Here is a 26,296-nt window from a genome sequence, read left to right as displayed (position 1 = left end):
TGCTCTTCAGGTTTCATAACTTTGTTTGGCTCCAAACATTGCTTTTTGCCTTGTGAAGGATGATGTCTCCTTGAAAGGGACGCTTGTCCAGCCGGCCTGGCTTGGTTTGGTGGCTCAGGCTCTAAAAGAGACACTAGAAGTGACATAGTTTGGCATCTTGTGCCCTGCCCCAGGCTCTTCTGTCTCAGCCTGTTTTTCTTTAGTGATCGCTGCAAATCTGTGCTGCTGTCTGGGGTGGCACAGATATACCCCAACACCACCCCTGATGGACACTTAATGGTGGCCATCCTTCTTGCCCCACTCTCAGTACAGCTCTGCCTACGAAATTCCATGGCATTTCTGTTCCGTCCCTCCTACTGCTCTTGTTCCCCTGAAATGCTAAAGGAGATTTGATTGAAAACTTGTAAGAAAAAAAAGTATTAGCAAACTAGATTTAAACCTTCACTTTTTTCTTTATTCTTTTTTTTTTTTTTTTTTTTCCCATGGTTGACTTTGCAAACTAATAATCTTTATTCTCTTGGGCTTGGGGCTGGTCACAAGAGCCTGCATCAAGATATTCAATTATTTAGTGTCCTTTTAAAAGAAAAGGTAATGTATGCGAGAGAGATGTAAGATCTGCTCTGGTGACCATCCCTGCAGCTCCTGAGAACATTTTTATCGGGGCGCTCGCTCTTGCGGTGCCACCAGCGCAGTTCTACCCAGAAACCCATTCCTGTGTTTTCTCAAGGGCAGATGAATTGCTTTCGCAGGGAAGCGTTTTGAACCAACCAAGGGCCTCATCACCTTCCTCTCCTTACATGAGTTACTGCCATACCTTTTCAAAACCATTTTTCACTTTCTCATTACGTTCGACGTTCTTTTTTCCCAAGCTTGAAGACGTGTCTGTTTCTGACCTCCTGGGCACACTTCCTTTGAGGGACAGATTTCAGTGTAGCATCTTAATCCAGTTTTATTTTGATCTGTTCCTCTCCCCGTAATCTCTGGCAGAAAGGAGAACCTGATTTGAAGTGCAAAGCAGTTGGCCAGGAGTGTAACGCAACGTTCAAAACCATAGTAAATAATTGATAAATGCCATGCAGGAAAGTACTCTAAATTATTTTAATCTTAAATTTATCTTAACCTTATCTGGATGGGGCTTTGAGCAACCTGGTCTGGTGGGAGGTGTCCCTGCCCATGGCAGGGGGTTGGAACTGGATGATCTTTAAGGTCCCTTCCAACCCAAACCATTCCATGATTCTAAGTAATTTTGTTGACCGTGGTAGGGAATGGGGATGGTGAGAGATCTCCTCAGAAGTGGTGACAGTAACAGCAAACAACGATAATCCAGCTTGGGCATATTTCCTCAGAGCTGGCAAACCAGAGGAATTGACTCTCCTTTATGGTACAGAGTAAATGTATGGTCTCAGTTAAATACAGTAGATAAAGGTACAATTCTTTTGTAAAAAACAAAACAAAAAACCAAAACAGATTTACTAACATGGCTTTCTATCAGGAATCAGAAAGTTGGACACGCAGCCTGACTAATATGTGGGTTTGAGTTTTATGGGGTTTTTTTTGTCTTTTTTTTTTTCCCCCCTCAGTATAAGAGTGGGACCTAATTGACCTGTGCTTACATCTACATTGTTCTGATTTATCTCTGATTCTGCTGGGTTTTGAAGCCTGGGTGCTGAGCGCACCGTTCAGGACATCGTGCCAGGCATTTGGATAAAGAGTTCTCAGCTTGTGTTTGTTTACAGTGATATCAGACGTTAAGAGGTTTATCCTGATGCTGGCTCCTTTGCCAAAAGCTCAGAAATTGGAGATTACCCTGTGTTTCATGTGGATCAGAGGACAGGACCCAAGCTTGGTTCTACTTCTTGTTTTATTTCCATCGCAGGCTCACTCAGGGGACCGAAAGAAAGGTTTCTCCATCTGTAAAATATGGACCGAGAAACATCTGTTCTGGCAAGAGTGTGCTTCCAGCAGGATTACTGAAAATATTGTCCCATTATTACCGTGGTGGTGCTTTCTGAGTGTTTGGGTGTACGGACGTGCTGGTGGTCTCCTATATGGATGTGCTGATGGTTACCCTGTGGCGCATCAGCTGTTGCATCCACAGTGTGTTTCCCCTCCCTTTAGTCTTGTCCCTGAAGTATGTGCTGGTACCTCCAGTTTGCCTTTCCATTATCCCTCCCATAAACTGTCTTTGCCATTCTATTTTCCTTTTTTTCCCTCCCTCTTGCCAGATTATCCCACAGGCCCACAGCTCTGGGATAAGCAAGAGGCCAGAAGATGTGGTGTAGGAACTTTTGGGCCCTTTTGTGGTCAAGGACAAATTTTTTGACTTGCTCCGTTGTTCATCCCATCTGTAAAATGGTAGTGGTGACACAGGCACTTTAATTTTTAATTTTCTTTTTTTTTTGTTGGTTTGTTTTTTTTTTAATTAAATATTTGTTGACAGCTGTTTTCTTTGGCGAGTGTTCTTAACGCTTTGTTCCTCCACGAAGGAAGAAGCCCAAGTGTCTTCTGTGTGTGGACCTCTCCCTCTCCACACGGGTGGCAGCAGAAGCCGTGCTGACCCCACCGCCCGGTGAGAAGGCAGCTGGGAATTTGTACGTGCGAGGAGGGAGTGAAACGATGGCACGCTGGCTTTCTGCATTTACCCAGTTTTACATTAACGAGCGCTGTTTCGGAGGAAACGAAAATCTTTCTAATGGGGATCCAATCGAGAGGTGTGGCGCAGCAGAAGGTGGCTTCCCGGAACGGAATTAGATCCGACCGTTGGGATTTTCACTGAATTTCACTGAATTTTTTTAGAGTTGGAAGGGACCGTATAGATCATCTAGTCCAACTCCCCTGCTGAAGCAGGATTGCTTAGAGAATGCTACTCAGGGCTGCATCCAGGCGGGTCTTGAAAATCTCCAAAGAAGGGGACTCCACAACCTCCCTGGGCAGCCTGTTCCAGGGCTCTGTCACTCTCACTGTGAAGAAATTCTTTCTCATGTTCGAGTGGAACCTCCTATGTTCCAACTTGTGCCCGTTGCCCCTCGTCCTCTCACTGGCAACCACTGAAAAGCGTCTGGCTCCCTCCTCCTTCAACCCACCCTTGAGATACTTATAGGCATTGATAAGGTCTCCCCTCAGCCTTCTCTTCTCCAGACTAAAGAGTCCCAGCTCTCTCAGCCTTTCTTCATAAGGGAGATGCTCCAATCCCTTAATCATCTTTGTTGCCCTTCGCTGGACTCTTTCCAGTAGTTCCCTATCCCTCTTGAATTGGGGAGCCCAGAACTGGATGCAGTATTCCAGTTGTGGCCTCACCAGTGCAGAGTAGAGGGGGAGAATGACTTCCCTCGACCTACTGGCCACACTCTTCCCTGTGCAGCCCAGGATTCCGTTGGCCTTCCTGGCCACAAGAGCACATTGCTTGCTCATTGTCATTTTGCTGTCTACCAGGACTCCCAGATCTTTCTCTTCGGAGCTTGGCTCCAGCAGGTCCATGCCTAACCTGTATTGATGCCTGACATTCTTCTTGCCCAGGCGTAGCACCTTACACTTTTCCCTGTTGAACCTCATGAGGTTCTTCCTTGCCCGGCTCTCCAGCCTGTCCAGGTCTCTCTGGATGGCAGAACGGCCCTCCAGGGTGTCAGCCACCCCACCTGAAATTTAACACTCCCCATTTTGCCAGAAGTGCCGTAAGATTATTAAGGCATCACAACCTCATTTAGTTGCTTTGTAAATCTGCTCTGATACGTGTCTCTCACCCTTCCTGCTGATGAGGCCGTCGTGTAACAGGCGTTGAAGGCCAGACCTTGTGTGGCTTCAGTGCCTGGGAGACCATGCCCAGAGATCCCGGTGAGCCCCGTCGGGAATGTCGGCTGCGCTTTCCCTCTTGAGATGGTATGGAAAACTTGCCTTTGGGCTGTGGGTACCACCCGAAGGGTTACTGTACCTTCTTATGGCTTGAAACAATCCTGCTTTTGGGGAGCCCCACGGGGCTCGACAGGGGCATTGCTCAACCCTTTCTTCTCCTTTGCCTAAATTTTGGTTGCTCATGGAAGCGTGTGTGGCTGCAGTGAAGAAGGTATTTACTGCTTTCATTAACTATTTCCATTAAATTAAAGGGTTTTCTCCAAGCAGGAGCGGTCATTGATCCAACTTTAATCAAAAGAGGGATTTAGGCGATAAGGAAGAACTCTTGCCAAGCTTTTTGGAGGGAGGAACCATTGCAGCCTCCGTGCTTATTGCGGGCACCTGCAGATCGGGAACGCTTTTTGAGCTCTAGATAAACTGAGTGTGATTGGGGGGCACCAGCTTAAAAACCCAACAAAAGTTTGGCTGTGAAATAGCGCTCCAAGGAACCCTCTCCTGCGATGGCTGCTGGTCCCCGGAGGTGTTTGGAACCAGTGGATTTCCTGGTTGGGATGGACACCATCCGGATTTCAATGGCAGTGAAGTGGTTATTTCAGTGTGTGACGGAATTTGTAGAGTTCAATCTCTAAGGTTACCTTTTTAGGCCAGTTTTCAAAGTTATTTATGTGATTGAAAGTAGGTGCTTTTTCTGCCATGTCTGTGTGTTGGTGGGGTTGGTTTTGTTTGTTTGTTTGAATTTTAATTTCCATCTCTAATGGAATCAAAGCCAGAAATATTTTCCTCATTTTAATGGAGGGAGAAATGCTTCACCTGTTTAGATCTTGTCTACCTGCAGCTTTAGCTGTCTCGGTAGCTTCACCCTTCTCCTCCTCTCCAAGCCCAGGCTCTGGCAGGGAGCGGGGCAGGGCTCACTTGTTAAAGCGTTTAGATCTTGGCTCCCACCGAATAAAACCCCAAACCCCCAGCAGTTCAAAGTGGCTGAATTCCCCTGGTCATCTGTGAAAACTGCAGAAACAGCCTAAAATACTTGGGTTTTTTTTTTTTTTTAGGCCCTTTCTCAGTTCTGTTCCTTTTCTTCCTCAGTAACTGTAAAATAAGTATCTTTAGACAAAATCAGAGCATCATTTATTTTGCATTTGCTTCTTTATTCTACAACACAAGCAACATAAATAGTTTATAATTTTTTTTTGTTTGTTTGTTTGTTTGTTTTAAAATATTTCCATTTCAGAATTCAGTCAGAATAAAATATACACAAAATACAATTTGCAAGCCAGCCGACAGTGACTGCCCGACCACTGGACACCCAAGGAGCAAACAAAGCAGCGCGACAGGACATGGCGGGGGACGACGGGGAGGTGTTTTTTCTGAGGAAGAGCAGGACGGCAGAGGAAGGGAACGTGGCTGAGACCGGGGGAACTGCAGCTGGGTGTGAACGCGATAGAAGGTAAACTCAATCATAGAATGTTAAAGCGATTTACAGTCCTCTCTTAAAAACCAGTAGTGGCTCCTCCTGAATATACAGCTAGAGAGAGAGAGAGAGAGAGATGAAGTCCCGGGAATCGTGTTTTGTGGGGAAAAATGCTTCCTGTGGCAGCCATCATAATGGAAATAAATTTTTTTTTTTTTTTTTTTTTCATTTTTCGAGCAGGAAAGGATTAGATCTTTGGCAAAACGGAGCGTACGCTCCCTTTGGCTTGCTTCCAGCGTTCGGTTCTGGATGAAGGGCCCAGGGAGGTATGTTTGCAGTCTCACAAATAATGACAAAAAGGGGGCGGGGGAGAGAAGAGAAAGTGGGAGAGACTAAACCAAGGTGCTCACTGCTGTCACTGGGTGCTTTCCAATCTCTCACTCCCATCTGCTCCAGCGAACAGCCAGGACAGAAGCACGGGGCTCTGCCCTTCTTGGCTGCTCTCCCTTTGGTGTTGGATCACAGAAGCACAGAATGGTATGGGGTTGGAAGGGACCTCTGGAGATCATCTACTCCAACCCCCCTGCCAACCCAGAGCAGGTTGTATAGGAATATGTCCAGGCGGGTTTTGAATGTCTCCAGAGAAGGAGACTCCACCACCTCTCTGGGCAGCCTGTTCCAGGGCTCTGCCACCCTCAAAGGCAAGAAGTTCCTCCTCGTGTTGAGATGGAACTTCCTATGTTCAAGTTTGTGCCCGTTCCCTCTTGTCCTGTCACTGGGCACCACTGAAAAAAGACTGGCCCCATCCTCCTGACACCCACCCTTTCAGTATTTATAGGCATAGGATCCTGCTTCCCTCTGCAGAGCTGGGGGCTCAGGAGCCACAGCCACCCTGGGGAGGTGATATTTGTCCCTTGCTTGAACCCGTGTCCCTTGCCTCTCTGCCAGCTCGGCTCTCTCCTCTCAGCTTCTCGTAGCGAAGGTACTTCACCCCAGCCCCGATCAGCCAAATGCAGGGATAGGAAATAGGAGTTCCGTGGTATTTAGATGAAATTGGTGGAAGTACCCAACTACCTTTTGAAAAGCGGGATGTTGTGGTAAAAGGATTGAATTAGCTCCTGTTGCCATGTTTCTTAACAAAAAAATGACCTCTGTAAACTCAGTTCCCTGATTCAGTGTGGCAGAGGAGGCTGTGCAAACCTCAACTGGCGAATTTTCCAAAAATAAAGAGAATTTGAGGGGGTCTGGTCCCACAGGTGAGCTCATTATTGCATTAATCCAGGATCATACAGAATTAGGGCATTCCTTCTTCCCTCTGCATTTAGTTCTTAGCTTGGAGACCTCCGAGCACTAAGTGAAAAAAAAATCATGCATACTTATACTTCTTTATTTTTTCTTTTTAAATAGCCAGCGCTCCATCTTTGGTCAAAGCTGTTTGTTTAGTGTGATGTGATACAGTTACCCTCACATGTAAAATATCTGTTCTGAGGGGAACTAGTAGAAACAACAGAAAGAGGAGCTACAGCTTCTTCCTCGCAGCTGTACAACCTCCTGGAGTCCCAGGTGAGGACCGGTGAGGGCTGCTGAGAGACCCTTTGGTTGTGTCCCTTCAGAAACTCTACTCGAAATAGGGAATTTCAGCAAAGAGGGATCTCTGGCTGCCGGATGCTGTTAGCTACATTGCATAAAATCCAACATTTGTGCTTCTGTGCTACGGTAACGTGGTCCTTTTATACTAAAAAAGAAGAGAAAGTTTTCTTTTTTTTTTTTTAAAATTTATGGTATTGCATTATTTCTTCCAACAATTGTGGAATGATCAGAAATTGAAAAAAAACCCCAAACCCTAACTGTATTTCATATCCTATGCCAGGATTAGCACTGTACCCAGCTCTTCCCAGAACTGCCCGTAAGCAGAGAAATGAGTAAATAGCTTACTTTTAAGCATAATCTTAGCACACCCCCCACAAAAGCAAGGGCAAGGGCCAAAAGGACTTAACTTTCTTTTTGGTGAATTAAAAACCAAGGCATCACTAAATAATGGCGTTTCTCGAATGGATTGCTAAAGGTGAAGATAGCCAAACCACACGCTCAATTTCTGAATAAGCTTTTATACTGATAAACTAGGTAGAAATAAATGTACTTTGGCTTGCTGTGCTCAGCCTCCTACGTGCCAAAACTGGATCTGTGCAGAAGTGAAAGTTCTAGTTTTGGGGTGCTGGGATGGATGGGAATATGTGCTGGTTCTTGTGGCTTTCTCAAGCAGGAGGTGCGTAGAGGACAGCAGCAGAGAGGGTGACATCAGGAACTGTACGGGACTGCCCCTTTCCTGAGAACTTGCAAACCTGTACGTGGGGATTGAAGGGTTCAAGGACTGAGTCCTGAGTATTGAAGATTTCCAGGTATGTAAAACATCTCCAGGTATGTAAATCCCATTGATTTCGACAGCTTGGGCACTCTGAGTGTGGGCCCAAGCTGTGAGAGAGGTACAAAGTGCAGGCAGCACATGGACCTGGACCTAGAATCATGGAATGGTTTGGGTTGGAAGGGACCTTAAAGATCAACGAGTTCCAACCCCTCTGCCATTGGCAGGGACACCTCCCAGGAGACCAGGTTGCTCAAAGCCCCATCCAGCCTGGTCTTTCTACTTGCTGATGCCTTTGCCACTTGGTTTCACACTGGTGTGGCGCTACCAACTATTATCAACTACTACTATATCAATAGTCCTATATCGAGTGCTACTATAGTACTGTTATATCAAGTGCAGATGGAGGTTACATATGGTAACACACGGTATTTGGGGGGGGGGTTATATCTTCGGCAGGTGAGGATTCATCAGTGAATTTTAGAGTAAGGTTTAGGTTTTTAAAGAAAACTCGAAGCTCAAATAATTGAAAGGAAAAGTACCTTATGGGTGTAAACTCTGCTTGGCCTTGACAGGAGCCAGGTATGGTCCAGAGGACATGAATTCTTTTCATCTGTGATGAGGCAAAAGCTGTGTTGCCGTTGCTTGGAGTTTTACAAGGGAAGTTTTGCCCAGGTCTATGTAAGTCTTTCCCTAATAATTCTTTCTAGATGCTAAATGAAGTCAGTTATTCTTAGACGAGTGTTTATCTCTAAGGGAGCAGTAAATCTGTACGAAAGCAAGAGGCGGTGGTGGTAATTCTGTGGCTGCTGAACGCTCAGAAAAGTTTCCAGAACAAGTGCATTAACCATCGCTGATGTGACAGAAATATTTGGAGAGCACGATAAACATGTTCCTACTGTGGGTAACGCTCTGTAAATACGCAGAACGCTCAGTACGACAGTGACTGGAGCTACAGGAAGCTATAGGTAAACACATCCATCATCTTATACATCTGCATGTAGTCACGCTGCAGAATAAAGTGCAAATATATAGGACGGCCTGAGCTCCTATCAGTTGGGGTCCAACCCTGAGCCTGTTATGCAAGAAAAGTAGCACTTTTCCCGAGGAGTATGCTGCTTTTTTTCAGCTTTAAATATTTGCATGGTGTAAAGGGAGCTGATGCTGGTCAACAGCAACCTTCTCTGTTGGTGGCTGCCTCCGAGATTTTTGAAACGTGACATGAAAATGTGCTCCTGGTTGGAGTGGTGGCCCTGAGGAGGGCGGTGTGAACCAGGCAAAGGCAGCAGAGGAACAGCTCTGGGACCTGCGAATGATGCCAGAGCACCACACTTTTGTTTTGTTTTGTTTTTAAGCAGTTCAGTTAAAAAATGAGTGGTCAGTTAATTTTATTTCAAAGTAACCGGCCAGTTCAGTAAGAATCAAACCCAGCTCCTATAGAAATTTATGTGACAAAAAGAAAAAAAGAGTAAGTGCAAGAAAAGAGACTAATGTGATTATTAAGCAGAGCAAAGAGAAAGAGCAAAGTCAGGCTATGACACAGAGACTCTGTTTTTTCAAGGCTCAAATGTTCTGATTTAACAGTGAAGCTGGTAAGATGCTGCTGTTACCTCACGCATTACGTTATGGGGCTGTAAGGAAGGATCTGACAGGGTTGTGTGAGAAGGACACGTGTGGCTACAAGGGCTGCCTTGTGCTGCTGAGTGAGGCGCTTCCTCGCTCACAAGCGGAAAAGCCACTGCGGTGTGGTACAGCTGGACATTGTTGGGGTGTTCAGAGTTGGGGAGCCCCCTTCTGAAGCTTAGGACAGGCTGGTGCCAGTAGCCTTTTGCTGGGACTGTCCCGGCAGGCTCCTCCTTGGGGCTAAAAGCTTGCTCTGGGAGGCTGAAGGCAGAAACAGACTGCATGGGTGTATGAAACAGTGACTTCACATGGTTAGTGCTGTACTTCTTTGGGGCTTGCTGATGTCTATGGCTAAACTAGCAAAAAAAAAAAGCTGAGAATCTGATGAACCAACTCCACTTTTAATTTACTTATATTTTGGAGGTGCATCAGAAAGCTTCTGCAGCTCAGATGAGTGGTTCCTGAGGTGGCCATGGGCTGCTCTCCTCAAATGCTTACCGTTTTACATAGAAGGAGAAGGAAGAGCAGCACACGCTAAACTTTGCTTCCGTGAAGCCTGCTGCTTCAAACATTCCTTCACCCCCATCCTTTTAAATTACATTTCTGGAATTGCTCCAAGTGACTCTTATGGAAGGGTGTTAATGAATAGAGAGGCACTGAGGGTGGCAATGGGCACTTAGTGCATAATTTGGACGGCAAAGTTTAAAGTAGGGCAACAGCGATACAGAAAATTTACTCCTACTCATTTTCAGTATGGTACTTGTAGTGTAAAAAGTTGAAATGAAATGATATTTTGGGTCAAGACAGTGGCTAATCAAATAACACTGGTCTGTGCTGTTTTCGTGGCCTTGAGGGGGCGGTGAGGGAACACTGTCACACTGTCACTCACTGAGCTTTTCTTTCTGTTTTACAGCAGAGTATGTGCATTACAACCACAGCACATAACCACAGCCTTTCCTAGACGCTAGGCCCTCTTCTGGAATCCCGAGTGATTCCATTGGTATCGCTATCAATTTTATTTCTCCAACTAATTTAGGGTTTTGCTTTAGTTTTAGATTAGGACGACAAAGGATCTGCAACCATTCAATGTACGTATAATGAAAACCAGCAGAGCTTTGCATACGATTAATTATTCTGATTTCTGTTGTTGCCTAGTTAATGTACTGCTTTAAAAGCAGTTCTGTATAGATGCCCAATAAAAGGATTAACAAAAATATAACCACCTTTTTACTCCACCTAAAGGTGTGTAAGAAAGTCACGGCAACAGAAATCAAACCATGCCACTACTCTCCCATATACCAAGGGCCAATCCCACCTGTCCCCAAGGAAGTATTAAAATTGTTGGGGGAAAATTGGTAAAAATTGCTAAATGACTCATTTATAAAGTCAACGTAGGTGGTAAGAAAGAGTTGGTTTTTAAGGAATTTTTATGTCCTTGAAACACTTTAGCAAAGGGAAGTTTTGAAAGAGGGAAACAGTGTGACTGATGCTACAGAAAATCATGGGACAAATATTCCCCGCACAAGTCCAGCAGGTGACAGACGGGAAGTGGGCAATGGAGGGAAAAAGCAGGAGCGAACACATCAGATGGGATGATGGCTCCTGGCTTCCTCTGTTTTTCTATATTTAAGATGCTAAAAGCAGTTAGTTGGGCAAAATCCAGGCCTGATACAAAGAGATGCTGTTTTTGAGGGTGCTTTGAAGCAGGGACTGAAGCTGTATATTTAGTCGGTGCGCACATTTTAAAAGCCTTGGGAGAACATCGTGAGGGGGTCACTCAAGATTAAAATCAACTTCTTTTCAACAAATCATTTCAACTTCTAATCATCAAATTATGCAGCATGGGAGTGCGAGATGGAATGTCCCAGGGGCTGTGACCACCTCTGCAGCGAGGTAACCCTTTGCTGTGTCTAGTGTGAACAGCACCGCGCGCGAGTTTGACAATACAAAAGTCAATCCCTCCCCTTCTTCCCCCCACCCTTAATAATACCAGCAAATTGTGGTAGTGCCCGCAGGAGTGCTGCACGGAGGGGGATGTACCTCCAGGAGGGTCTGTCCCCTTCTCTTTACAGCAGCAGAGAAGAAACGGGAGAGAACCAGCAAACATTCCTTCCTTTCAGACTATGTTCCATCTTGATTCAGCTCCTTGTGGAGCGATCAGCTAAGTTTAACAAAGGTGATAAGGGTGTTCCCGGCTACAGCAGCTCTGTATAAGCAAATATCTAAATTTCCAGTAGAAGCGTAAGCTAACTGAGCTGCAGCGCTGCTTAAACTGGAATGCTTTATCTCCGTTTAGTTGGATGCTGGATATTGGCACATGCTGGTATTTGCTCTGCGATGTGTCTTCCGTCCCCCGCAGCTTCACAGGAAACAGCAAAACAAACTTCCCTGTTGCCCTCGGGGCAGGGGGGTGGGAATTAGACACATGGAAAAAGGATCAGCTCTAGGTGTAGCTGAAGAGGCAGCCAGGGTGGCGGTGTAGAGAGGGCAGCGTGACAGTGCCACTTCTCTTCAAGCAATACTCCACAAGAGCAATGACAGGATGAATAGTCTGTGCTTGGTTCACCAGTTTTAGACCTGGGATACTTTAATAGTCCCTTATTAGCTACCCCAAATGTGACCAGACTTCAAAAGCTCTTCTCAGAGCAAAATAAATTTCTACTTTCTCTGGTGAGTGAGGCATAGAGTTACTACGATAATCTTTTATTTGGTTTTCCTCTCTCATGCTAATTTCAAAAGGCAGAAAATTTATCCCAAACAAGTGTCACCTTTTTACTTGTCCTGCAGCCCCTCCCTCTTCCTGACTTTTATTTATTTCTTTTTTTAAAGTTACATAGGCTTACTGGCCTGGTTTTGACAGTTGCATTCACAGCTAATTCCAAGCGTGGGAGTTCTGTTGGAGTTTATCGTGGCTCCCACTGTTGCAAATTTGAATTAAAATGAAGGCTACTGAAATGTATCATCACCCCTTTAGGTACCACCCTGATTTACTGGCAGTTTCTGGGTCCTGGGGCCAGACTCCCCCCCCCCCCCCCCCCCTCCCCGGACACACTCATGAGTGAGGGACACAGTCTGAAGTGGATAGAGGATACACATCGACAAGCTCATTGTTTCTTAATTTATCACCAACAACTAGGCAATTAACGAACCTCAAATACTTCTTTGCTGTATACCTTGGATGTCTGCTCCCCTGTGCAACAGAGCACAGGTAGGTTTAAACAATGATATCGTAAACCCGTCCCACTCTTCCCAGCCATTCCCGCACTGCCTGGCGGACCCGGATATCCGTGACGTGGCAGGTGAGCTGGCTGATGCAGGGGAACACCGCCGGCTGCAGGGCTGTGAACGTTGGGTCTGGCAGGGCCTGAATCTGGTTGAGAACTGTCAGCACCATGTTGGTCCAGGCCTACAAACACATTGGATACAACAGAAAAAAAAAAAGACTTTTTAGAAGACCTTTCTAAATTGAGGAGCCCATCGCTTGAAGCAGAAAATAATGTATCTGGTGGTTGCAGCCTCATGAAGAGAACTGAGTAATGCCAGTATATTTATTTAATGTTCATTGTGTCTTCCTAATTCACATTCAGTACTGTAAGGGGAGGGACTCTTGATCAGGGAGTGGAGCGATAGGTCGAGTGGTAACAGTTTTAAACTGAAAGAAGGGAGATTTAGATTAGATCTGAGGAAAAAATTCTTTCCTGTGAGGGTGGTGAGACACTGGAACAGGTTGCCCAGAGAAGCTGTGGCTGCCCCATCCCTGGAGGTGTTCAAGGCCAGGCTGGATGGGGCTTTGAGCAACCTGGTCCGGTGGGAGGTGTCCCTGCCCATGGCAGGGGGGCTGGAACTCAATGACCTTTAAGGTCCCTTCCAACCCAAACCATTCTATGATTCTAAGTCATTGTTTTACTTTGTATTGCAGGTATCACCCTCCCCCTTCATCACCTTTTATTTCATTCCACAGCGAACAAAGACTTTCACTGATTTGTTCACTTGGAGATGCAAGCAGCAAGTTTCTATTTAGCAACAGAGCCCACTATTTCTGCTGTGGAATTAATAAAAAAAACAACCCCTTCTTAAGTACAAAAGCATTGCGAAAAGCAGCATCACGTTTTCAAAAGCCCTTAAGTGGGCTACAGCCCTTAGCAGTAAGCGGTGAGTTCATCGTAGGGTGTTAGTTCTTAGGACTAAGTGCTGCTTTGGCCCCAGAGGAGCACTCTTGAAAGCTGGATGTGCCTGAGAACACTTCCCTGAAGACTGATTTTCGTTTCGTAGGACAGAATCAGGTTTGTATCAGTGCCAGCTGCTGAAATATTCAGTCCTCATCAACATGACTTCCTTATGTAACAAAGACATTTAATGAAGAGATTATGATCATTATAACAGCAATAGAAAAAAAATAAATATTTGTAGGTATCTTTTAAATTATTGCTATTATTATTAGCATTCTACAAATATGTCCTACCTGTATCTGGGCCTCGGCATCCCTAACAGACGCGTTCAGGGAGCTGACTGTGGATCCTGAGCGTGGTCTCTTCTCTTGTCTCAAGATTTCTGGACCAGCACTGAATGAGTGCCTCATTTGACCTTGATCTATAAGATGTTGTGGCCGCTGGAGTATGGGTGAGTCTGGCCCTCTTGAACCCAAGAGCTCCCCTTTCTTTTCCACTTTGACCTCTTTGGTGAAGGATGTCATGGACTGTTGCTGCTTTCTCTTCTTGTACTCTGTCATGAGCTTGGAGATAGTTTTGTCAGTGGCTATGGTGTAGATCTTGTTGCCAGCACTCTCCCACCATTCTTTTTTCCTCGTTTGCTCTTTTTTCTCTGATTTAGGACTTAGGGGTGGGGGTAGCAGCAACATTTCTCCACTCCCTCCTCGGGGTGTCAGGCTATCTCCCAGTTGGTCCCTGATTTGACTCCGGTCATCTTCTGACGGTGTGTCCTTTCCAGATTGCCCTCCGGTCGACGGGGTGGAGGTTTCTGAGTAAAAGGATGGTAAAATGAAGAAAGGGTCACCTCTGAACACCGGAGGCTCCTCTACGTTATTCTCCAGGTCCAGATGCATCTGGATATAGTTGTTGCAAAGTTCCATACAGAGCTTATGAAGCCGCTTGATCAGCCATCCCCAGTCCGCGTTGCTGACAGGCTGCACGCTCAGGGATGGTATTCGAGCCCTCCACTGTCTCTTCTCCTTCCCTCTTGGGGGACTGACCTGGGCAGTTTCTTCAAAAATGTCTTCGTCTTCTGAAGAACACTGCTGTGACGAGTCTGTGCTTCTCTCGTCGTCTTCAAAGAGGATCTTCTTCACTTGCTCTGCAGTGATGTTCTCCTGGTTTGTCAGGATTGCGCAAACCAAGGCATGGAAGTAGATGTTGAAGCTCATGGCTGACTGGCGATACAAGTTGGCAGCTCCGCTAATGCCAGACACTTTTTTCAGCAGACACTTCAACCCAGGCCTGGTGTCAAACTCCCTGGCTGTTCTGTAGGAGTCCAGCAGTAAGTCAAAGATGACAGCCAGGTTTTGCATGGAGATGTACCTGAGAAACCCAGCCAACTTGTTTTCTGGTACTTGTATCGTCATTTTCTCCTCCAAGTTAGAAGGGCCTTTCACAAATTCTTCCAGTAAGATGTCATATAAATTCTGGAGCAGTACTTGGTGGGACAGCAAGCTCACCACTATCGTCCTGAAAGGAATACTTGGTAAAACCAAGCACGGGAAGGAAAAAAATAAAATAAAATTAAAATGGTGCATTGTGCTTTTACTAGAAGTACAGGAATACTTCATATTTTAGAATCTAACGTGAAAGATGCAAATGAAAGGCCAAATTTTCAGAGCCTCATTACAAAGAAGTGTAGGAAGATAAAAGTTGTCTGGAGTCATCGTTCAGCTACTCTTTCAAATGCTTTCATAGAAGGGAAGACACTTACATTGGTTAAGAAAAATAACTGCCCACAGCAAGCACGCTAGCGGCACTTGTGCATAGGTGATATTAAAGCTCTGTTACAGCTTTTGTCCCTTTCTCCAGAGATGTCTAATGCTGGGCGACTCTCTGTTTCGATTTCATGGCAGCTGCAACTACTCTCCATATTTCAGCCTGCTATATCTAAGGAATTTGTTAACACACAAGTTATGCAGCACTTCTGCCACTGGTCCTTGACTATATTTTCTATTTTTGTTGCTGAACTTTGGCTAAGTTGAAGTACCCTTAAAATTCCTCCACTGGCATTTCAGCAAACCTTAACTTTGCCATGACAAATCGAGGCCTGAACTAATTTTAATGCTCTCTTTCCATTTCCACTAACGCCAGGAGAGAAAATAAAACAAAAAGCCAACCAATAATAATAATAAAAAAATAATCTACGGAAACATCGGCAGTGCAATGGGACATGCAAAGAAGCTTGAAGTCTTGCTGAAGGCACATTTCACTGATTGCTCTTCAGACTTCAACTTTTGAGAGCCTCGCATGGAATTATTTGTTCCTAACCCTGTTTCTCATGCGTGATCCTTGGCTGTTGGAGAGATGCTGCAAGTTGTTCTAGGTCTCACTGATTTTTGACCCCCAGCCAAAGTTTTCGGGTCATTTACTAGTAAATAACACTAAGAGGCTGACGGGGAAGGGAGGCTTAGGAAGGAAGGGACACACACACACACACACACAGGATCATTGTTTATCGTTGTTTGGCATCTCATGGATTATAAATTATAAGCTGTGAAACCTATTTTAAGGCATTTAAAAAAAAAAAAGGTCTTCGCAAAGGTTACAGCAGCGATGTTATAAATGAAGCTGATGCTCTGGTACACACAGTAATGCTTGTTCTGATTTAGGGAACTATGATGGGTCACATTTTAATTAGCACTGCTGTCTAGTGAAGGAAGAGATTTTTCAGTTTGCTTGCAACACTGAAGTTTTAGGTCTAAGTCAAAGTAAATCTTCATGTAACGAGATGTTCAGTTGTAGGCCTTTAATATTTTTGTTGCAAAAATTATTCTACTTTCATTAAACAACTTTCAAAAGTGTTTTCAAAATACCAAAAGTCAATTTTTTTGGAGAAATCATATCAAAACTCAATTTTGAGAATGCGACAGAAAAAAAAAAGCCAGAAAACCACATACTTTAACTCTTAAAATTTTGCCTTATGTTAATTTACTTATAAAAGCACACAAAAGGTCCCAAGTTAAAAAAAAGACCCACAAAAAACCCAAACCTCCTGAGATTTTTGAGGGATTACCGTATGCTTGGCCATGTAGAAGCTATAGGTCAGACAAAACTGTGCTTCCAGGGTTAATGTAACTATGTTAGCTCCCTTACCATGACACAGCTGTCAGTGATGATATATCAGTAATATTTAATACTCTTATTATCTGGCAGTGCTAAAATCGTGACGATTAATACATACACGGGAGCTCTTTATGGGGAAGCAGTTTTCTGCCGTAAAAATCATTAGAGGCTGTGACTCAGAAAAGCTCTGAAGAGCACGTATAGAGTTAAATGAGTGTTTGCATTGATTTCAAGAGACTAATCCTGTTCCAAAAGCAGGATCAGAATGGAGATCTGCTTTTGCTTCTGATGGCCAAAAAGTCAATTTCCAAGGACAGTTTTAAATACTGCTCATTTCCGAAAGAAACCAGTACAGAGCTATAGGTGAAAACACACGACGCCAAAGCTGGTTAAGGACAGTATTTTCTTACTCTGCCCAAAGTCTCGAACTGAAATATATCATTACTTTTTAGGAAGAAGAAAAGCTCCCTTACCCCAGCTTCCTGTGAAACGAGGCAGCATTAAGGAAACAAAAGCAAAAAGGGAGAAGAGAAACCCCACTAAGGTTAAAATAAAACTTTTGGAAGGCCACAGTTAGTAGCATGCAAGACTGGCATATTACTGCACTGCTGTAGCAAATAATATGAAAAACAGTGGCACGGTCAACTTTTGAGCCCTGTTTTGGTGAAAAATGAGCATCGTCGGGGTTACATTTGCCTATCGGCAACATACACTTTTTGCAGTTGTTTAGACAAAGCGCAGTGTGAGAGCATTCAGAGTTTGTGTTAATTGCAAGCTTTACTTATTTATTTGTTCAAAGACAAGCAGCCTGTTAGATTGCACGGGCTTTAGCTGCCATGAGAGGGGAGCACTCCCACTCTTTTGCTCTGCATTCATTATAACAAGAAGAATGATCTGCCAACCTTTGGAGAAAGCAGCTACTTTCCCACCAGGAAGGAAGGGTTTAGACCGTGATTTCAACCTTTCTTCGTCTCTGCACAGGGCCCTGTTCTCAGAAGGTTGAGGCAACAGAGCACCCGCTCTTGGGGGAAACTTCTGTGAATAAAGACATCTTGCATGGTCTTTCTTCCTGCCCATCCAAAGAACGACCCTCGCATTCTGGCTCCTTGTTGCAAGAAATAGTTTAGTTTGGAATGAGAATGCCTGAAGTGGTACAGAAGCAGGTTTGGTATCTAGTAAAAGACAATTTCATGCCCTGTGTTACATACCTTGCAATACAAACACAAACCCTGAATGCAGAACTCCAATTCTTGGCCCTATTGACGTCACAGCCGTTGTTTAAACAACCAAGTGCAAGCAAAAAGAAATATTCTTTTACAGGTTCAGATTGTCATGGAAATGCATGAGTTTCTGAGGTGGTAACGTATAGAAGGACTTCCACAAAAAAAGAAATTGCCAAGCAAAACCAACATTCCCTAGATCAGTATGTTGACAGTTTCGCAGCTTTGGATGTGGTCTCTTCAATTCACACTGCTCCAGTTTATCCATTAACTTTTTCTACCTTCTTAATCCAGTAATACTGAATTTAAAAGACCATTAACGAAGCAGACATTTCTTCATTTGCAAAGGTATCACTACAAACATAACAGTACTTCCAAAGCTTTCTCCAAACTGGTATTTTTAACTCTACTTCTTAAAAGAATCTCAATATTGGAAAAATTTTCCTAGTATTTCCTATGAGAATTGTTTCCTTAATTTCATCTCCATTTTCTCTACTTGAAGGCTTTGTGTGACTTACGTATCCTTCAGGTATTTGTAACCTAACAGCTTTTACTGTCAGAAGCGTTTTCCTTCTTTAACTTTCTAAGGGCCGCATTATAGACCCTGGCACAGGCTTGTCTATAACTAACAGCTCTTGCACGTGCCTGCTCAACCGTGTGTGATCATGGAAACATTTGGAGCGCAGAAAAGTAGTAAACTATTGTCTCCTGTGTCCCAAAACCTAATTTTTATTTGATGAGACCTATGGAGAGGCATGGTTTGCCAGGCTCTGTTCGTACCTCTGCCAGCCTGACAATATTTTTATCTTGCTTTTAGTGACACAGTATTTTCTGGCGAAGATATTTTACCTTCTCTGGGTATGTCCATTTGGTTTCTTATCTGATGGCAGGTCAATGATGAGCACGCACGACTGGGCATGTTCAAACCCTTCCTTGTTGCTAGGGGTCTTTGGGGAGCACTGAGTCTCCAGCATGAAGACCTAGAAAAAAACAAGTTACATAAAACAACGAGTTTAGCGTTTGTGCTGGGTCCTTGGGGGGGGAGGCTGAGAATAGGATTTCCTGCATTGTGAAAGATCTGTTGTGATGGTTTACTTTACAGTGACGGAGAGAACACAAGGTATCCCCCTGGGCAGACCTTCCCTGGAGCATGCTGTTTCACCAAAACAGGCTCGGAGCCACGGACTACCTCCAGACACCCCGCAGAGCAAGGGCAAAGGACTTTTTCTTTGAACTTGTATAAGGCATAGCACCAAACGCCAAAACGAGCTTTCTGCTGTCTGTATGCTACTATCAGAAAACATCATGTACAGTGGAGACAAGGATCTGTTTGCATAGTTAGCCTGTTGTACTGCCTGTTGGCTGTTGGAAGGATTGTTTTCAGCCATAAAGATACAACAGACACCTAACTTGCAATTCTTTGAGTGGGAAATGGAGAAAAAGCTCTCAGTTGCTGTAGCTTTGTTTTGTATCTTAGCAGTTGTGTCAAATCCCCACTGAGAAGGAACTCGAGGAAGTGCCATCGATAGCCTACAAGAAAAGTATAAATGACACACTCCCTGCTTTCTTGAGTTCTGCATCTTTAAAACATTTTTTTTCAATTTGAAGTCTGCCACTGCCCCGTTATTTGTGATCACAAACCCTGGTCTGTGTGTCTCAGATTTTCAAGCAGCCTCGGAGAATGATTAATCAAGTCAGAAATTGACACCAAACATTTGTTGACTCTTTTAATCCAGCTGCTTTCCCAAGCTGGAACTGTCATACGGTATTTACAGGTTTATGGTACCCTGCAGGTCATTAGGTTCAGCCTGCTGTAGTTCACACAACTTGTTTCATGTAACCACTTTCAGAGAATGAACAACCTCCATTCTAGTCACAAGGACTAGGTTGTCTCCAAGCTTGCTCCGCTGACTAGGGGTTAGTGGTGAGTTTTAAATCGTTTGTTAAATGTCAGCATTATCCTCTAGTGCTCAGTAACTCTTTTTCTTCTCTGTAATCTATTACCAGGTATTTATAGAGAAAAAAAAATCTGCATTCCCCTTTAAACTCTGCTTTGATAGGTTGAAGGAATCTGGTTTTCTAGTTTCAATTTTTGCCCTTTGAAGTTATCATTCTTTAACAGAGTAACTAAAAACATCTATGACATTCTCGATGAGAATTCATAGTGCCACTACTATTTCCTCTTCTCTATGAGAAACGTTTCCACTGATGTGTGCTAGGGTTGCCTTTTTTAAAGATACATTACCCAACAGGCTTGTAGTCAGTACTCCTCAGGAATTGCATTTTCCCTCACCATTCCTCATTCCTACTTACAGGGGGGCAGTTTTATGAGGTATTTTTACCAGTTTTTATTATTTTTTCTCAATACTACTGTTAGACAAATGTTAGTCTGGCGACGAGAAAGTCTTTGCCCATAGGGCTTGTGAGGAAGGCGGTGGTAATGATGTAGTTTCCTAAAGAAAAGGCCCAAGTTTAAAAGAATCTCGGACTTCCCTGGAAAGGTCACTCAGTACCTGTTGTGCCATGGCTCTGATTCTCCAGTACTCAGCTTCAGCACTTGGCGAGAGGGAGGGGGCTGCCACCTTCACTTCACAGGCGTCTCCACTAAAGCTTTCAGAACCACTGTGGAAATAGCCCAACAGGTTCTATAGAGAGACACAACATCAGACTTTCACTGTGCGTTAACTGAAGTCAGCGACTGTAGCGTTGTCCAGCCTGTTCATGTGGAATACAAGATTCGGAGTGATCTGTCTTGTTACCATCAGCTGGTGACCCGCTATTTAGCATTTGATGAGTTTGACGCAAAGGCATTACAACTTCTGATGTAGTCTGGCCTGCGATGACTTAACAGGATTTTTTTTGTTACAAGAAAGATAGTGAGTTGAGAAATAAATCTATATGGAGCACGCAACTACAGGATCAAGTAAGGACTTTATCTTCTGTCTAGTTTTAGCCAATCCAGAGGAAGAAATAGATCAAAAGCTAAGTTTTCACCTACAAAACTCTTCTGATTTCGTGGCAGGGCAATTTAAACTAAGTCTGGACTACTAGTGACTAGTGGTGTCTGCACATGTTTAGAAAAACGGATTTCAATCTCCATTGTTGATCCAACACCTTTCGTTGCGAGTGAACTGTCAAAATAACAGAAGCTACCATGTAATCCTTATGCTCCTTTTCTTGGCTCTGTACCCAAAAACTTTACTTAAAAAGAAAAAAACAACCCGTCAAAAGTTAGTGAGTCTGTAATTCGTGTAATTACATTTTGGCTGTCAGCAAAAAGGCAGTTTACCTTTACTGGCTCCAGAGTGGCAGAGAAGGCGTCCTGCAGGGCGCAACACGCAAGTCTCCACATCTCTTCAGTGAACACAGGCCCTGCTGTCACCAACACGTACCTGCAAGGGCACAGGAAAACGTTACCGTGTTCAAGAAGGAACTACACAATTCACAGTTCTAACGGGAGGTTGAAAACAGGAAAAAAAAAGCCCTACAGTAGCTAGCTAATGATACCTAATCTCCTCAGTTGTTACCCTGACCTATTTTTGTAATTACAACTGTAGTTTTGACTTTTTTTCCCCTTTGCTTTTCCTCTTTCAGTAGTCATCTTGCCAGGACAAAACCCACACGATGTGTAACTATATAATGCAGTGCTTGTTTTGATTATGACTGTAATAACCTGAAGACCGCGAAAGGTATTAATTACCTCTAAAGACCTGTGAATTCCAACAGAAAGACACTTGATTATTTTTCCTAAGGATTAATCATTGACTAACTGCATGTAAGTAACGTGCAAGTGCTTTTTCTGGGAGCGATACACATAGCAATGCCTACAATCACAGGTTCTGAAGCAGACAGAAAACAGCAAGAAAAGGTTAGTAAGTCTAAAATTCATTATTCAAATAACAATAGATATATTGTAGACTTCTTTGTAGACACTGAGGTGCTGGAGCGGGTCTAGAGAAGGGCAACGAAGCTGGTGAGGGATCTGGAGAATAAGTTTTACAAGGAGCGGCTGAGGGAACTGGGGCTGTTCAGCCTGGAGAAAAGGAGGCTGAGGGGACACCTTCTCGCTCTCTACAACTCCCTGAAAGGAGGGTGTAGAGAGGTGGGGGTCCGTCTCTTCTCCCAAGTCACAGGCAATAGAACAAGAGGAAATGGCCTCAAGTTGCACCAGAGGAGGTTCAGATTGGATATTAGGAAAAATTTTTACACTGAAAGGGTTATTAAGCCTTGGAATGGGCTGCCCAGGGAAGTGGTTGAGGCACCATCCCTGGAGGTATTTAAAAGACGGGTTGACATAGTGCTTAGTGACATGGTTCAGTGATGGGTTTTTATTAGTTAGGTTGATGGTTGGACTCGATGATCTTAAAGGTCCCTTCCAGCCTAGACAATTCTATGATTGTATGATTCTTCTGAGATGCCAGCCAACTTAATCAGTCCACAAGTTCTTCAAAGATATAAGGACATTGTTTCTTGAATATGCCAACAGGGTAAATAGACTGTGTTACCTGATACAAGAGCAGCCAACTCTGGAAATAATTTCTGTTGGTTCTGCTACACAGGCTACCAGCAGCTTGAAAAGATCTTTCAGCATAGTATTGATCATATTTTCATAACCTATATCTATAAGGAAAAGACACAGACTGGTTTTAACATCATTGCCTTTTCATTAACATCAGAGATAAACAGTCTTGCTACACTTACCGCTATTCAGAGACTTTGCAAAACCAAATCTTTTTATGCAGCTATCACTAGAATTCAATTCTGAAACACGCATCACATCAAACTGAAATAAGAACAGTCTTTTTGATGTTAACAATATAAAATATCTGGGCTTAAGTGGTACTGGAGAAATTCTGTTAGATCCTGTTTCTGAATATTCTAGTTCTTTATGACCAAAGTCTTAGTACCTTCTTTTGGAAAGTATAATATAGGCTGTGATGATTTAATTTTGAAGATAGCCCTGCTCTGAGAGGAGACTGGACTAAATAACTTCCCTAGGTCCCTTACAAGTTAACTTTTTCCATAACTCTAAACTCTGTAAAGAAAGAAAAGAAAGCCCAAGCAAACAGAAATTTTCAACCCTCTTCCTCTTAGTTTATGCTTGAGTAACCAAAAAGCAATTAAAGCGTCTCCCCATCCAGTAACACGCCACTGATGGCTGTCAGTAGATGTGACAGTGCAATGAGGTACCTGAGTGTATGAAATTCTGAATGTGCTCCACGACAAGTTCACAGGAAAGGCCGATGGCGTGCTTGAAATTAGCAGATGCCACGTCCCAGTAGGAATGGTCACCATGGCTGCGATGGAGCCAAAGAGACATCGTGGGAAGAAGAAGATGTACAACTGCATAAATGCCAAATCCCGGGCCTTAAAATAAACACAATGATGGTTGTATATTTTTGCTTACAAAGCCTATATGCACAGTAAAATTGCTAAGTTGTTCCAAGCTTGAGGCCGGGGTGGTGCCAAAGAAAGCAGGCTCTGAAACTTTTTTTGTGGGAAGAGAGGGTTAAGCGGTTTTGGATGTAGCTGTGAGGTAGCATACGAACATTTAGCCAACTATTTACCTGCTGTCTTTCCCAGCAGGTCTACAGGAATATATAATTTTCCATTTCCTGGACACCAGACAAACATTTTCTGTGGCTCGGACATTGATAGAGTACTGCACCTCTTTATTTGTGCAAGACATAGGTAAGAATAAAGGTAAGAGTATGTTGAACATACTCTTACAAGATGCCTTTTGTCAACACAGAACAAATGCACTCACTGGAACAACAGATCACGCCCTGAGAAAATCCCTTTCTACTTGAGAATGTCTCTGTGCAGCTCTAGAATAAATAACACACTTCAGAGAAGTGGTCTAGGATTCTAGGAAGTTCAGGTCTGGGCTCTACTAGCTCACATTTTATCAAGCCCTTTCATTACCAGGTGTCTTGGCAACGTCCCTCAGCAATTCAAAGAGCAGATCCAAAGTAGGAGGCTGGTGCTGGCGGGGACAGTTGGATATAGCAGTTGTTAATTCTTCCAGCAGAATAATCCAGACGTTGATAAGACCTACAAGTAAGGAAACAAAGATTAAAAGCCATGAGTGAAATACCGCATTGTCCACAGCTGGAACTTGCCTTCAGAACGTGATGGAGGCTAAGAAATTAATTAACTTAAAGATCATGAGTTCTTGCACGTTCACTGTTGCTGCGCAATGGTTGTGGGCAGTATCAATTTTTGAAATGATGGTTTCTCCTTTTCCTTCCCTTTTTATTAAGTTTGTGTTTTGTCCCATCCTTCCTCCTCCAAGTACGTCTTGTTCTGGTCTTTCTTAGTTTGCTAGTCCCACTAGTCCGGTCACTTTAACCTTAGGTGTTTTTCTTATTTTTGTAATGGGATATTTTAAACATCTTGCTACCATTGCAAATGCCGCCCAGAATGGTTTGTACCCATTTAGGTTACACTTTTAGGTAAGGATCCTAAGGTGACTGGCCATAATTTAACTGTCTCTACTTGCTACCCAGACCTGAACAGTAATACTACCTTGTGAAGTGTCATCAGGCTGCCTCAACATGTCATCTTTAGACGTTAAGAGGTCACAGATAGAAGAGTATTAAATGTGGATATGGCAGAGCTGGACAACTACCAGGAACAGCAGTTAGGATACAGGTAGTGCTGTGAGTTCATATTTACATAAGCAAATATGTATCCCTAAAAGATTACGGGATACAACTAGTTTTAAATACAATTTTGAAGATGGTTAGGAATTGCTGCCCTTTTTCACTTAATTACTTGGTAGTTCCCCATGATATTATGAATGACTAAAAGGATCTTGTTTATTACACTCACAATGCTCCTGCAATATATCGTGTTAATCTTGAGTTAAGTTTGGCACGGAGTCAAATACACTATGAAAATCTACTGCACCACCATATGGCAAAGTAGGCTAAAACATTTTGCTCCATCTTGTGGGACCAGTGACATGGGTCTCCCGCATCCAAGGTGAACATCCTAAAATATCCAGAGAGAAAAAAACCACAAACATAGAAAGAAGAAAGTAAAAGTGGTTTGTTTGTTTGTTTGTTTTTTTAAATAATAAACAAAACCCTAAGATTTGTGGTTTGTTTTTTTCAGAGAGCAACTTTTCTTTCCTTTATCCAGAGTAGCGGTGGAACAGGACAATCCACGTGGTGGAAGAGCCTAGAGGAAAGTAGGTATTGAGTCATTCTGGTGATGCATGTGAATGAAATGCACTGGAGGCAGCCAGGTCAGAACATCTCAATAGTTCAAATATTCAGGAGTGACTGTATTGCTTCGAAGGGCCATCATGAGTCCAGAAGCAGCGAGGCTGCATTTCTCTCCTGCTTGGCTCCACACAGATCTACTTCATCAAACACCTGATTAATCCACAACCCATAAAAGCCACACAAATAACCAGGAGACAAATGTCGCTTTTTTTTTCTGGAGGTCATAGCGCTTTTTATGGACTTTAAAAATTCACCATTTAGTCCAACAGACCACAGGACGTAAGTTTGAAAACGTATTTAAACAAGTATTCTTTATCTTTCTAAACTGTAACTCAACATTGACATTTTTTTCTGTTAAAGGCAGGCCTGCCAATATCAACCTTAAGAGGTTTTCACTCCTTTACTTCAGCTGGGGTCTAGAAAGCATTTTTGTGTTAACTCTCCGAAATATATACTGCTTGTATTATAAATATCAGGGTAACTAAAATATTATTAATTAAAATATTATTATCTTTTCCCAAGAGAAGGGTTGTATTTTTCACATATATGAGCTGCATCTTTTAACATAAAGAAGGCAATGTGATCTGAATTTCCAAGCTCTGTGCGCGTACACGTGTGTGTGCGTAGACAACAGGGAAACAGTAAACTATGAAGTTTTCCTCCTCCTTTTTGCTTTCAGCAGTTGGCAAAATTTACAGCGACACGTGGAAGAAGCAATTGATTAATTCTGCAATTCCTGCTTTCAATGCGCTTACCGGTGTCGTCATCAAAGTCAGAGAGGATGCACTCAATCCCGTCCTCGCTGCTGGCTGACTGTTCCTGCACTCTCCGGGGCAAGTTCACCAGCCGGCCACTGAGGAAGATGGGTTTCAAGGGCATTTTATAGATTTTGGCTAACAACTGGAGGAGGAGGGAGAGAAAGAGAGAAAAAAAAAAAAAAAAAAAAGAAGAAAAGATAAATATATATATATGGGAAAGTTTGTAAAAGCTATCACATACAACACACGTATGTGAAATAAAGTAAAAACTATGAAAGAAGCATAATGCCAGCATGTGTTCTGTTCATCCAGCAATACTGTAAATGAAAAACAACAACTAGAGGCCAGAAGTCTTCTGTTCATTGACAAATAAAGGGTCGATGGGAGAAAAAGTGGGAGAAAAGTAATTAAAATAACATATTTTTAGAAAGGGAGTGTGGTCCCTCCTCACTTGTGAAAGACAAATGCTACTACTTACCGATTGCACCTATGACCTAAGAAGGTCCATTAGCCTTACCCAGAACATTTCGGAGCTCTGAAGGACTAAGTAAATAGTGATAAAAGGAC

The 26,296-nt window shown here is 43.4% G+C and overlaps 1 protein-coding gene across 1 annotated transcript in view; it reads right to left on the bottom strand.

Annotated features, from left to right (window-relative positions):
* Positions 1-12,456: 12,456 nt before the first annotated feature.
* The window catches only part of ARFGEF3 (ARFGEF family member 3), an 87,791-nt gene continuing 73,951 nt past the window's right edge, over positions 12,457-26,296 (bottom strand). The window contains exons 26-34 of the mRNA XM_074168180.1: positions 25,727-25,871; positions 23,665-23,793; positions 22,930-23,106; positions 22,245-22,359; positions 21,029-21,131; positions 20,253-20,384; positions 18,589-18,719; positions 13,705-14,935; positions 12,457-12,648 (exon numbers count right to left, since the gene is read on the bottom strand). Of these exons, the coding sequence (XP_074024281.1) occupies positions 12,457-12,648; positions 13,705-14,935; positions 18,589-18,719; positions 20,253-20,384; positions 21,029-21,131; positions 22,245-22,359; positions 22,930-23,106; positions 23,665-23,793; positions 25,727-25,871 (2,355 nt within the window). The remainder of the gene's footprint in view (positions 12,649-13,704; positions 14,936-18,588; positions 18,720-20,252; positions 20,385-21,028; positions 21,132-22,244; positions 22,360-22,929; positions 23,107-23,664; positions 23,794-25,726; positions 25,872-26,296) is intronic.

This window comes from Numenius arquata, chromosome 2 (genome assembly GCF_964106895.1).
Source record: "Numenius arquata chromosome 2, bNumArq3.hap1.1, whole genome shotgun sequence".
NCBI classification, from domain to species: Eukaryota; Metazoa; Chordata; class Aves; order Charadriiformes; family Scolopacidae; genus Numenius; species Numenius arquata.
This window is presented reverse-complemented; position numbering and strand designations above follow the sequence as displayed.